The sequence below is a fragment of the Anas platyrhynchos genome, chromosome 11 (assembly GCF_047663525.1).
Source record: "Anas platyrhynchos isolate ZD024472 breed Pekin duck chromosome 11, IASCAAS_PekinDuck_T2T, whole genome shotgun sequence".
Lineage (NCBI taxonomy): Eukaryota > Metazoa > Chordata > Aves > Anseriformes > Anatidae > Anas > Anas platyrhynchos.
In genome coordinates, this window is record NC_092597.1 from 4,337,114 (window position 1) to 4,351,149 (window position 14,036).

Genomic DNA, 14,036 nt, shown 5'->3' on the forward strand with positions numbered 1-14,036 from the left:
AGAAGCACATACCAAATTTGTAATGCCCCAGTGCAGGCAGCTCACACCTTGGCATACACACTTCTGATAAACGCATGCAGCAGAAAATCTGCTCCGAGAGCTCGGCTGCCGATGGGGAGGCCCCAGAGCTGCACTCTGACCTGGAACCTTGTTGGGGTAGGCACATTCATGCTCTAAGCTTTTTGCATCCTCAGGTTGCAATTTGATTCCCAACCAATAGAACGGTCTCCTGTTTCCATGTGCTGTGCAAATTGTGATGCTCTTCAGATTAGGGCTGCTCCTGAGAAGGAGAAAATACCATCTTTACACCTCTAACCAGGCAGCAGCTCCTGGGGCACAACATAGCCACGCTGTGTTTGCTGCAAGGAAGCCCATAATGATCTCGCCTTTAGCCTGTCACCACTAGGAAACATCAGAGAGACAGCCAAGGGCCTGAGTTGCCAAAAACATCCTATTCCCATGGCTGAGAGATTGTGTTGGAACCATCTCTAAAGAGAATTTACTATGGGCCAAATCCTGGCGCCTTTGCTTAGATGAATCGGTTCTCAAGAGGCAACGCTCCCACTGCGAATAGCATGCATGCAAAATCCAGCTGGATTGGCCCCAGAACTACCTGGGAGCATCAGGCCCTTGTCTCTCAGGGCAGGAGTAACACGGGGAGCAAGGGGACGCAGGCAATGGCCAGGCCCCGGGATGCACTCAGGTGGATGCAGGGGCAGGAACCTGGGGATAGCATGTGAATGGCTGAGACGTTTCTTCAGAGACAACCTCCAAATTACTTTTACTCAGAATTTTTCCGTTTTCCCATCAAACAAGTGTAGATGATGGAGTTTGGTGAGTATTCCTTTTTTTTTTCTTTTCCTTCCCAAATATTTCGTGGCACTTTAAGCCTTAATTAATTTAATGTAATAATAACAACAACAACAACAACAACAACGAATGAGCGACAGCTATTTCCCAGACTTCATTTCTGGGATGAAACCCTTTGTTTCTGGAACCTCTCCGGGGATTCGGGGCAGGCACTTGAAGATGTCATTTCAAGGACGCTCCCCACTTGGCCGCTCCCCACCACCCGTCAAGTTCTCTGCACCCCGAGCCCCGGCAGCCCGCACCCGCTGCTCCCTCACGAAGCGGCGGCGGCGCGTTAAGGGGCCAGGACTCAGAGCGAGGGCGGCGGCCGGGAGCGGCGCCGCACCCGGTGCTGCCCAGGGCGGGGCTGGGGCCGGGGCTGCCGCCTGCCCACCGCATCACGGCAGTGCACGGAGATCCGCCGGGGCGGTGAGGGCGGCGGTGGGACGGGGGGCAGCGGAAAGTTGGCGGGGGCGGGAGGCGGAGCCGAGGCTGGGCGCGGCGCGGGGCGGGTGAAAATAAACACGGGAAAGGGGAGGGAATGGGAAAAAAAAAAAAAAAAAAGGAAAAATTAAAAAAAAAAAAGCGGCGGCGGGTTGGGCGGGAAGGGGAGGGCTCTGCGGGGCGCGCCTCCCCCGTGCTGGCTCGGTAGCGAGCGGAGCGCCGGGATGGGGGCGCCTGGCGGGGGCAGCGGGCGGAGAAGCAGCCCCGCAGCAGGCAGCCCCGCCGGCGGGCGGCGGCCGCGGGCAGCGGCAGGTACGCGGCGGCGCTGCCGAGCCGAGCCGAGCCGGAGCACTTGCGGGAGCGGGGAAGCCGCAGCGGAGCCGGGCCGCCGGGTTGGTCCCCGGCGAAAGCGCCCCGGGGCGGGTGGGGAAGGGACGGTGAGCGTGGTTTGGGGGCTCTGCGGCGGCGGGCGGGCGCTGGGAGGCAGAGGGAGCTGCACGGCTGCTCCCGGCGGATCTGGATGGAAACTAACCGGGAGCCGGGTTGGGAGCGTCCCTGCGCCGGGTGCTGCTCGCCTTCTGCCGCCCGCCGCGTTCAGGTGTGGAGCCCAGAAACTTTTGGAGCGGGGGGAGCTGCGGAAAGAGAGAGGGCAGCGAATCAGGCTGCGGGTAGAAGGGGCTCGGAGCCTCCTGGGCTAGTTGTAATCGCTGGGTGGCGAGTAAAGGTCACACGGATGTTTCCAGGTGGATGATATGCCCGTATTTTAAAGGGTTTTTGTTTTTGGATGGTTTTCGTTGTGCTCTGACTTGTAAGCTGGAAAATGCAATTAAGTATGCTTTAGGTTGATATGTTGAAGATCTTGCGGTTCCGGCGGGCATCCGCATGAATATAGCTCTGTGTTAGTCTTAAATTGGTGGCCTTCCTCTAATCTTGAAGTTGTTCCTCACTTCTGGTCAAGATTATGTCTGTGTTACAGGCATTAGCCTGTGAGTAATTCGAGCAAAATTCGGCCTTCAGCGTGTAAAGTCATTTGTATTTATATGTGTGTGTGGCTTAGAATACATTTACTGTTGAGCATAGCAGCAGCCCTGATAATTCATAATGCTCACATATGTGGTACTTGCTGTACAGATGGTATTGTAGCTTATCCATCTACACACGCGCACATTTCACACATAACATGCAGGAATTACAGCAAACTTCCTCTAAAATACTGTTCAGGGCTCTGTAACTGGGTGGCATTCTTTCCCTGGTTATTTCCTTTGGGTAAAACATGCATCTTTATGGGTATATCTTTGTGTTCTAAGTTGTTAGTCTTTCTCTACTAATGTTTATATATTCACTTAAATATTATTTGAAGGAACAGCTTCCCACTGTGTTAGAGGCTTTTACTGTTGCTGTGTTGCTCTCACATACAAATACTTTAACTGTGAATTTTCTGAGGTTCTTTTCCTTTTTCCAAGTCTAACAGGAAGCTCATTGTAAATCCTTGCAATCACTTTTGTTGGAAAAGAGAATAGACCTTTTTTGTGCTTTATTCACAGTATAAAATTCTGTCTACCTCTAAAGTCTACTTAAGTTACTACTCAGTTGATTAAGCTGTACGTAACTGTGTTTAATGTAGTAAGTGGCGGGTATATTCTGTTATGTTGGCAGATATTGTATAAACATTTATTCTGGCTTAGATAAATACAAATTGCCAGTTGAGTGCTCTGATTTCTTTTTCTATATAACCACGAACTTTAACAGTTTTTATATTAACCAATATAAAGCCCAGTTGTTTTAAAAACAGGAAGAGAAAGTTTGTAGTCAAAATTTATTACAGATCTGAATTATGTAGCTCAGTTTTCAAAAGAACAGTCAAAACGGTATAACCCAGAGGCTCTAAATTGGTTTATTTAACAGGCTTCTCTCTTTCATCTGCATCTTCATTTACAGTAAACAGCTACTGTCCTCCCTCCTATCCTGCAGTCTGTTGGTACCTGTTCTCATTTGTAGTTGAGATGCAACAAAGATAATATCATCTTCTAACCATGCTTTGTGTGATGCAGGAGTGTGTGCCGGGAATACAGTGATGGCCCTGTCAAAGCTCTACAAACCAGCTGTATGGCTGCATCTTCCCTCCCACCCCTCCCCAAGTCTCCCAGGCCCTGTTAGCTGGACCATCTGAATGTTCCTACCTCTTTTGTGTGGCTGAGCTGAGCCGACTGTTAGAGCTGATACTTCGGCCCTTGGAGCTGCAGTAACTTTGATGTAGACTTATGAAGTGCACACATTAAGATAGAGTGCTTAATTACATATGCAATTAATTCTGACTAAATCAGTCTTCAGTCTGATCTGTCCTGTCATAAGATACGTGAAGGTAAAGAAAGTACGTCATAGAAGCTCACTTCAAAGCGTATATTAAGTATTTGTAATAACATCTTCTGGTTTTACTACAGTCAGTCACACAGAGGCTGCAGCTCTTAATCATTATGTCTGTTATTCTTTTTTAAAATGCTATTGCACTTAACACAGCATTCAATATCCCTTGAAGTCATGTGAAGCCCGGTTAGCTGGACAGAACCTGTACAAAAACATTGAAATACTTAGGTTATGCTTCCTTCAGAAAAAGACAGAAATGTGAAATCAAGTGCAGTGAAATCAAGTGGAAATCCTTGGAGAATATGGCTAGTTTTCATCAAGTGTCAAATGAGTGCTATGACAGAGACCATTTCAGTTATGATCTTTCTTTGCAAGACAAAGGAACCAGTTACAAGAACAGTTTCTGTGCTCATAAGCTTATGTTGGGCTTACTTGTGTTTCAGTCTGTGGTATTTTTCAGAGAATGCACTATGTGTTTGCAGTGCTTACTGAATAAAGGATATGGTGGTTGATTACATATTTGTGTGTTAAACATACCTATAATTCCAGTTAAGAGAAATCAGATGTCTTTCCATTGGGTAAGGTAATAATTTGCTTCACGAGTAATTAAGAAAAGATGGAAGGCATATTATTTGCATTGGGTAGTATAAGTTATTTTCAGTCTTAGCAGCTCTGTGTGTAATTAAAACAGTTCAAATGTTGCTTTCTTCAAAACTGCTGTTAGAACAGATGATCTCTTCTTATGGATCAGATAAGCTACTGCAGTTACCGTTAAAATCCATCTAAGCCATTTTATTAAGTTGTTACTTGTTCTGTGAATAGGTGCCAGCCTGGAGTTCAAAAGAAAGTAGGTTCTGATTTGTTCCCATGTCACGTGGAAGAGGTGTGCAGTAAAACATCGTATTATTGCTCTTCCGATGCTGTTTGCAGCTCTGTGTGTTGTCTGCCATAGGCCACTTTACCTTGTTGTGGTTTGACAGTAATTACAGTACAGCTAATATCAGAAGTTGATTCAGTTTATTCAAACAGGACGGCTGTTGAATTGTCCCACTTCCAAAGTCAAATGTTTGTGTAACCACAGAGATCAAATCTGTAGTGCACATATATAACATATGAGTTGTGTTTATTTCCCTAACTTTTCTATTCCATTCGGCTTTTGTTAACTAACCCAGATTAGCATTTTAACAACCCCAAAGTGAACTTCTGCGATTCTCCCTGCTTGGACACTGTGTGTAGGTCATCCATCATTCTGTCCTTGGCCACAACAGCCATAACCATTTGGAGCTACACAGAAACCATCCGACTGTGAACAGCACAGCTGGCTGCAGCAATTTTTTCTTCCACACCACTGGCAGCATTGTCTGGCTATGGTAACTAAAGTTAACATTCAGAACATGAAGTTTGTGCCGTGCCGGCACCCAGGCCCTGCTGCAGCTCAGCAGGCACACCTGCAGACAGGCCGCAAGATGGCTGCTGGGAGCGAGGCAACCGCTGTACTCTTTCCTTGCGGGGCTCCAGTCTGAAGGCAGCAACCTGTTTTGTGGAGTGGGATTAAGTTAACTCGGTGCTTGCTTGAGAGGGAGGTTGCTTGCAGGATCCTGTGCTCGCTCCTTCGGTTTGCAGATCAGGGTGTGCTTTGAAAGCTGCCAGATAAAGAAACAGAACTTGCTGCCTTAACTTAGCCATGCAAACAGCCGGAGAGCACAGAAAGAAATGGAGAATTTGGGCTGTGTGTTTCACACATTCTTGGAGAAGTCTTTTTAGTTCCACAACGGAAACCATGTGATTTCACAGGATCTGTGCCCAGACTCTAATACTCACCACAGATGTGTGCCTCGGGTTTGTTTTACAGATCTGTGAACGCAATAGTAAAGAAGCTGGTGTGCAGTTTGTTTTAATTGTGACCTGTACTCTGAATGGCACGTAACCCGCAGGTGAGTGCCCTCGTGGCTCTGTGCTAATTGCACCTGTGGAAATTTTTGCATAATTTAAGTAAACTGGCCTGGCATGACTGGCTGTTGTGTATGAGCCACAGCTTTCTTGCTAGAAGAGGAGCCTTCAAGAGCAAAGGAGGTCAGGAGGTGTTGCCAGGTGGGTAGAGGCTGGGGTGGAAGTGGAGGAGCAAAGACATGGTGGAGGAGGAGCAAGGAGCTCAAGCAAGCAAGTGACATTTGTTCTGTCCAGAATGGTTACAAACCTTGTAAATGAAATCAGTCTCTGGACAGCTTTGATTTATATTCTCACACAGCAGATTGGCCTTGGTATGCTTGACCTTGGTAAGATTACAGAGGTCATATTTGCACACAGATACTCTTCTTGCAGAAGGGTTTGTTGTTGCTGTTATTTTTGTTAACAGTTGCATCCAAGAGCCAAATTGCAGCCTGTGTTTCTCATTCGAAAGGCACTGGAACACAGCATACACAGAATTTTTATTTACAGGATGGATCCTGTGCCCCACAATGGATGGCTTGAGATGAGACGGCAGATGCGTACAGCCAGGCAGGGGCTGTGAGAAGCAGGAGAGCCCTGTTGGCCTGCATAATCAGCAGCCGTGTTCGTGCACAAGCTGCCTAAACTCTAGCTGAGCCGTGTGTGTCGGGGAAAGGGGCACACATGCTTGTAGGCATCAGAGGCAAAGGGAGCTTTGAAGAGGGTTTGGGCTGCAAATGACGAGAATTGGCAGGCGTGTGCTGGAGAGCTCTTCAAGAGTCGGGGGAAGCAAGCAGAGGTGCTCATCTGGAAAGGTAACAAGCAGCAGGGACCAGCATCACAGGATGGCTGCCGTCAGTGGTGGGAGCAAAACCTCAGAAGAAATGAGAGGTGATCAGCTGGTCACTGTGCTCAGCTATTACTGGAATAATAGGCTTTTCTTAACGTGAGCCGCATAGTTCATCTTTCTTATGCCAAATGGTCACGACAGCTGGGCCTCTGCCTTCCTGAGCAGTAGTGAGGAACCAGCTTGTGCCTCCCTTAGGTAGGACCTTCCTCCCAGTTTTACTGTAGCATGAAACCAAAGGTACTCTCCTTAAGTGCCACTGTTGCACTTTTGGGCATGTTTACAGGTACTGGTGGTGTATAGGGACTGCAGCAGCTACTCACAGCTCCAGCAGAAAGTGTTGCAGTTATTTGTGTATGTCTGTCGTGGTAGATGTGCTTTGGGGTCAAAAGAAATGTCTCATGCTGGTATTTCAAGACCCTGTTTATGTATACCTCTGCTTGGGCACCCCTTCCCTGTGGTGTGTGAAGCATCCTATCAGGCTGCGTAACCTCCCTGTTTTGGGAGGTTACAGAGAAAATCATATGCATTGGAAGCCTCAGTGTATACTTATGGTTGCAATATTAAAAGTTTAGATGGTGTTTGAATGTTGTCCAGTGTTAGTGAGCAGGCTGTTACTCTGCCTGTTAGTGGGATGGTGGTTTTACAACAAGAAACAGCCATAAATGCTCTGCGTGTACCCTGCATGGGCCAAGCAGTACCCAGGTGTTAAGTATCAGAGTACTTAGTACCTGGTGAGTCAAGGAGGCTGGGTTCTGCAGCAGCAACTCGAAGCAACCAAGCAGCAAGGAAGGAGAGGGCCCTTTTAATTTCAAACAGTTGGCTAGAAGCCTGCACTGGCACCCTTTGCAAATACAACTATTTTGTGTATTGCCACCTGGAGACAAGTGCTGAAGAGAGGGGTAAGGATAACAGAGGAAAAGCAGTGGTGTGAAAGCTGTCAACAGTGTGTGAACAATGTCCCCAGGTGTCTCATGAAAGGAGTAATAAGGGGGGAAAAAAATCATCTCGTGGAGTTGAATGGTTTCTTTCAATTTGCAAAGTTCTGCTCTCCTTGATGGTTTCTTAAACCCAGCACGTGTTTATCAAAGATTAACACTGAGAAGCCAGTAATTCGTTTTTGCTCAATAAATCATACTTTCTTCATAAAGTAAATGCTATGTGGATATTTTTAGCAATGTATAGGTTCGTTTTTTTTTTTTTTTTAATGATAACCTCAAACAAAGATAATCAAATCCCATGTTTTGAGGATTAATCTGATTCCCTGCAAGGGTATGGATAGAATTTTTTTTCTGTCCTTTGTACTACTATGCAGGTTTTACTGTGAGAGTGGATTATGGCTTTTCCTCTCCCTAAAGCATCAGATTTTCATCCTTGCCAAAGACATAAGCACTGCTAGTGATTGAACAGTGGTCTTAGCAAACTATGCCAGCGCAAACCTAAATGTATTTGGTGCAGCTGTAGAGAAAAATAGACCTGCCGACTGTATTGTGTGTGGTTCAAATAAACTTACTTAGTCATTCTTACACTGGTCCTGTATAACTAGTGATAACACAAGGATTTAGGGAAACTGCAATTGTATTGGGGATCCAGGGGGGCAATATGGAAGGGAAAAAGGGGCAGGTTGCACTGCAGAGCTCTGAAATCCCAAGTTTCAGTCCCTGTTCCGCCATGGATTTCCTTATGACCTTCATTCAGGCACTGTGGACCATATGTTACTGATTTAATTTAACTTCTAAAGCTTTGATCTGTGGCTTGCAAGCTAAAACATTGGTGGTAGTGTTACAGACGTGCTTCCCTGCCATAGAGGGGTGCATGTGACCATGAGGTGACAGGTAAAAGGCAGAGGGATGGGAGGGCCGGTGCCCAGCACGGCAGTGTCCTGTTCCAAGTGACTGCTGTCTCTGTGACTGCCAAGCATGGGCTCTACAGGTTGCATTTGGCCCATGGGAAGCAGGTGGCTCTTTGTGAATTCCCTGAAGTGGTATGATGCAGCACAGGGATGTCTCCCAGCTTGGGACCCAAAGCAGGACAGCCATGGCTGCATGTTGCACCAATCCTGCCTCGAACTCCCAGCTGGCTTGTGAAGTGCCAGGGAGCAGCAGCAGCAGCAGGATAATTTACCTAGCTGCTTTTATATCTGTTTAATAACTTCTGCTGAATGTAAGGCAAGGAGTCAAGCTGGCTCAAACCTTGCACTAATGCATCTCATTTTAAAACGCATAAAAACAAAAATCTCACTGCAACCCCTGTTGCAATAACCCAGGGGCTCTCAGTGGACCCTCAGCATGGGCACCTCTCTTGAAGAGCCACCTCTGCTGCTCCAACTGTCCCCCAGGGGCTCACAGAAACAGTACCGCTGTTGCCCCTCTCCCCCATGACTGCGAATATATCTATACATACACTTACAAATACTCACAGGCTACAAAAGCAGCAAATATAATAATGTGATCCAACTGTTCAGTGCTAGTCTAGAAAGAAGTGTTTTTCTGCCATTATGTGAAAATTTAGCGTGACTGGAACAGAGTCTGCATTTGATTAGGCAATTTAAGAAATGTAAGAGACTTCATACTGTAGGGCAGTGCTGCAAAACAATTGCTCGGAACATGTTCTAAAATTGGTTTGCCTTCACCAGATTTCCATGTGTTTCTGCACGACATCTCAAGTAAAAATATGAACAGTCACGTGGCAAGGGACTGCATTTTGATATTATGGTAAATAAAAGCAACAGTTTTAAGCAATTATTCTAAATTTTGAGTAGTCTTTGAACGGGGAAAAAATAATAATAATAAAAAAATCTCCCATTATTTACTTTCTGTCTTGGGAAAGACATTTCATAACACATCCTTTGACTGGTGTAGTTAATCTTTAATGCTTAACAAGATAATAGTAATCGTTAACTTTGAGCTTGGGCTTCCTCCAGTTTTTCATGCCTGCATTTGTACATGTAATTGATTGTGGCCAGGAAAGTGGCAAAGCACATGCTTTGCATATACAAATAGGTAACTGGGTGGCCGGCTACCAGATTTGTCCATGCAGAAAAAAACAAGACCAGTTAAAAACACGCTGTTCACCAGTCTCCAGAGGCAGTATTCCTGTGGGTGAGGCTGGCTGACTGCTCAAGTTCCAAGAATGGCTGATAATACTAGCGCAGTGCTTAAGATGCTCTGATGTGTTTCTTTCTGATAGCCTCCCTCTCCCCTCACATTTTCTGGCAGCCATTTACTTTCTCTTTGAAGTGAGAGCAGTGCCACTCAGCAGCCCTTTTCCCCAGCTGCAGTAGTAGCTCAAGCCAGTGACCCCCATGGCCCAGCAAGGTGCAGCTCTGCGATGCTGTGGGGATGTTCTGCAGGGGGAAGAGGAGATGCTTTCTGGAGTGAGGTTGATGGCAACACTGTCTGGGGCACAGCCTGTGAACTGCAGATGTGACCTTTTTCCACAGTACCCTTTGTTCTTCAGCTATGCTGCTCATTGCAGCATATTCTTTCCCCTGAATGTCCCATTTCAGAACATCTTATCCCCATTATCCTGACCTCCTGGTCTCCAGGCCTAAATTGGCAGTGCTTGTTTTGGGGACCATGGCTGGAGTGCTGCTCGAGGTGAAGGTTGCTATGTGCACTTCTGGAGGACCACAGGGCTCTCAGCACGGAGACCTGCAGTGCCGCTAGCCGTTCACAGTGTCTCTGGTGTCACCTGGACTTGTCCAAGTAGTGCCAGAGACCTTTGTTAGGCTCTCACCTGCAAATACTGGTTCATACCTGTCATAGAGCTCCTTATCAGATGGTGCCTAATCAAGCTGAAATGAATGACAGTCTTGCTATGTAAATCGTGTACTGTAGGCTTGCAGGTAGACAAGGTTCTTATTTCACTCAGGGCTCTCACCCACATTTGTAGCCAACTCTTATAGGGAGGAATAGGTAGTACTATGGTCTAGCTTTAGGGTTTTGCCTGGGGCTGAGGGGGGCAGTTGGGTTGTTTCTAAACCTACATCCAAGACTGTATGTACTACTGTGAGTAATTAGATCTTTGCCACCCCAGTTTTAGATTTCACTCTAGTTTTCAGGATAAAAAGATTTCAGACTAAACACTACTGAAAATTGCCAGACACCTCTGATACAGCTGTGAGCTAGAGACACCCAGCTCACCCAGTGAGCTGCAGCCACCTGCTTCAGCAGGATGGCATTGCTCGAGCTGCCTGGGGACTGGGGCAGGGACAGGGGCACATGCTAGCAGTGCCACCTGCGGCCAGGAATTAACAGAGGGAGGATCAGTGCTGAGAGAACAGCACAGGACCCAAACGTCCCTGTACAGACTTCCTCTGCAACAGTCCTTGGACGCTTCTGTGAATAAATTTAGCATTTGCTAGGGCAGTCTAACTTGGGCACAAGCAGTTTGAATTAATGAAATGCAGACCTGCTAAAATGGTGAATCCGGAGCACTGCATAAGTTGAAGTACCTTGCACTTTATCACCTACAGCTTAACCGTGGCAGACTTTCAAGGGGAGCATATATTTCAGGAGTTTTGTACAACAGAGAGCAGATTTTATCATAGATGTGAGCTGAACTCAGTTGTTTTTGGCTGGAGGGCTTTTATATTGCCCTGGTAAAGGAAGGTAGTTAACGTTCACTCTCAAAAATTAAAATAAACATAATTGAAGCAATCACGGTTTCCTCAGCATTTTATTTCCTTTCTTGCTGAAACTACCTTGTGTTCAAGTAAATTTTTGATCACAAGAGAGTTTAGCCCTCAAAGTGCATCTAATCATCCACTAAGCATTTGCATCATTAAAAGTCACCCTATCCATTTTGCAAGTGTTCTGTCAGCTTGTTCCAGAGAAGAGGGATGCATTTCCTGTAACATTAAAAGCCTGCAAACAACTGAAGTGTAACTAGCAATACCATAAACCAATTAAGATGAAAGCTGTGATACTCAGTGGTAGGGTTTCATCACTTAATCCTAAACCATCTTTTTTTTTTTTTTTCTTACACGTAGATCAAGAGGTGTTAATGCAGAATCCTTAAAAAAAAAAAAAAAAAAAAGTACTATCTTAAAATAACATTTATTTGCACTTTTGTGCTGAATTAACATCATGGCTCCCAACATTCTATTTTTTTTTCTTCAGAGCTGTAGATTTTAAAATTGTTGTTATAAAAATACGAATGGCTACATACTGCAAGTTAAAAGTTGAGTGCACTTCTATAGGACAGGAACATTTTTTCTTATCTATTTATAGATAATAATGCCACAAGTTTTTAAAGGGACCACAGTAATACATTAAGTATGCTTCTTCTATTATAACCACAAATATTTTCTTGTGTTATTTGATAATTAGCTGAAGCAGTCTGTCACCAAACTCCACAGTGTGGATTTACCATATTATAGACAATCTCTGAGATTTAAATGTATACTAAATCTCTGTGCCAAGCACTGCCTTCAGGACCTTTACTGAAGTCATTGTTCATTAAAAGAAACACATTTACAAGAAAATATATCTGAAAAACAAAATAAGTCACAATTGCATTATTAGAAAACCTATGGATAGATATAATCCAGTATAGGAATCTGATCCCCCTGCTTCTCATGTAGTAAATAGTGATACAGCTTTTTAGTCGAACATTGCATTTTATGCAGAACTCTGTTTCACATGTAAGCAAATAATTCCTCATACCTGTTTCACACAGTGAGACACAGACCAAAAATAGAGGTAGGACAAAGAATTGTTTGCTCTCTCTCTACAGTTCAAGCCATCAGACCCCAGGCCATGCTGATCATATATTTTGTCTTGGATCATATGAAAATGCTGCATTTTCAGGTCTGGATTACCGACGCACACTTTGGTGTTGGGTTTACCCTTGAGTGGCACTGCTGTAATCATTTTAGTCCATGCCAGGGTGGAGGTGCTGTTCTAACTGAATACCATGGTGCATCCAAGGTTGCCAATGCATACATTTCCACAAAGGACCTAGGGCACCAGAGAAGGCCCATACCACGTTCATTATCTTGTACTAAATATTTTAGCTTCTGAAAAGATTGACTTTCTAGTCAAATTCAGCAGCAACCTGCCTTTCTTTGCTACCCACTGGTGAAGGGCAGCTTCTGCTCCAGCACCTTACTAGTAAGCTTTCCTTTCTGCAGCTGGAGTTCAAGCTGGAGTCCCACCTCATAGCCGTTACCACCAGCAAGTGAAGGCATGCGCAAAGCCTTACTCCCCCAGGGCCAAGGCCGTGCCAGTGCTGCTGTGAACTTCATGAGGCCCAGAATTTGAGCTCACCCTTCTCAACTAATGTTTTTCAGCCTGCAGCTAGTGGACCAAAAGTGATCTCTACTTGAAAAAATAATCACTGAGGCTAAATAACATTTTAACCTTTTTTAACCCCACTTGTCCTTTACATACAAAAAAAAAAAAAAAGTTGGGAGAGGTGATAAACACAAGTAAATTCCCATTCTGAGACCAGCGTAACTTTATTTGGCTGTTTGGTTGCAAGTGAGGTTGTCTGTGACTTGCTCTAACCAGTCCAACAGACCTTTCAGCAGTCTTCGGGTTAAAAAGCTTTACACCACTGCAATGAGAAACTTTCCGAGCATCTGTGAAAAGGTAGCACTAAGGACTTCTCTTTCATTTCTTTCTGGCTTATTGTTAGAAGGGTTTCATGCTCAAAATTTCAGAAGGTACCATCTCAAATGCACTAGTTAGGGCATCTGCACTAATCAGTGCCTTGAGGGAGCCATTTGCACATGGTAGGGACCACAGGGCGAGGGGGATTTCCTGCTTAGTCAAAGCCACTTGGGATTGTGTGAAAACACATCATGTAAATTGACTAAACTCAGCATATTACCAATCAGTTCTGCTTGACCCTCACCATGGTTAGAACATAGTTCCACGTACCCAGGAGATTCCTGATCTCGCCTCAGAGCCTGGTTTAGGCCTGCTGCGAAAGGAAGATGGTGCAGTCAGTTAAGCCTTTTTGAGTTAAGTACCTGGTTATCAGCTTTTTTATTGAAACCTACTCTCCTTTGCCTCAACAAATTCTCCAAAAGTGAACTAATTTTGGGGATGTATTTTTCATTATGACCTATCTCAAACTTCTGCCTGGATTTGCCACTCTTGCACTCCCGTCTGTGTTTAGCATTTTGAGAAACATTTACTGTGTTAAGGAGACTTATAGTTTCTTTTGAGATAACAGAAGATATTGCATCAGTCTGGGTCGAAGTTATTTTATGTGTTGCTTCTCTCCAGTTGGCTGAATGCCCTTTCCCTTCCCCCTCTTCTTTTCCGTGGCAGCGCACGCGAAGATGATTGATGGAGCGTCACCAGTGCATTGTCAAAGGCTGGAGTAGATTAATGGGCAAGAAACAGTGGCCTATTCCCCTTCATGTGTGATTGTTTGAAGAAGGGCTTATATTTTAGCAGGAATGATATCCTCCTTCTCTGGATTCCCCCAGTCAGGAGTTGAAGGATGGGCTTCGTATCTGAGATTGAAAGGTGCCAGACACCAAGAGCCCGTTTATATCTGCAACAACTGCCTGCCTTCCTCCTGACCAGTCGTGCTCACCCCAAGGCCTGTTTCACTCAGAGTGCCACTTTACTGATGTGGATTTGTG

At 45.3% G+C, this 14,036-nt stretch overlaps 1 protein-coding gene across 19 annotated transcripts in view; it reads left to right on the plus strand.

Annotated features, from left to right (window-relative positions):
• SEMA6D (semaphorin 6D) overlaps positions 1-14,036 on the plus strand; it is a 277,603-nt gene that overhangs the window by 244,741 nt on the left and 18,826 nt on the right. For 6 of the 19 annotated variants that reach the window (XM_027466870.3, XM_072043610.1, XM_072043608.1 and 3 more), the window contains exon 1: positions 1,143-1,278. The exons of 5 other annotated variants lie outside the window; for them this stretch is intronic. Coding sequence is in view for 3 of the 14 variants with exons in the window: in XM_027466875.3 (XP_027322676.1) it covers positions 1,518-1,685 (168 nt within the window). In the remaining 11 variants the exon portion in view is untranslated. 8 more of the 19 variants (XM_072043607.1, XM_072043609.1, XM_072043621.1 and 5 more) reach the window with 6 other exon arrangements.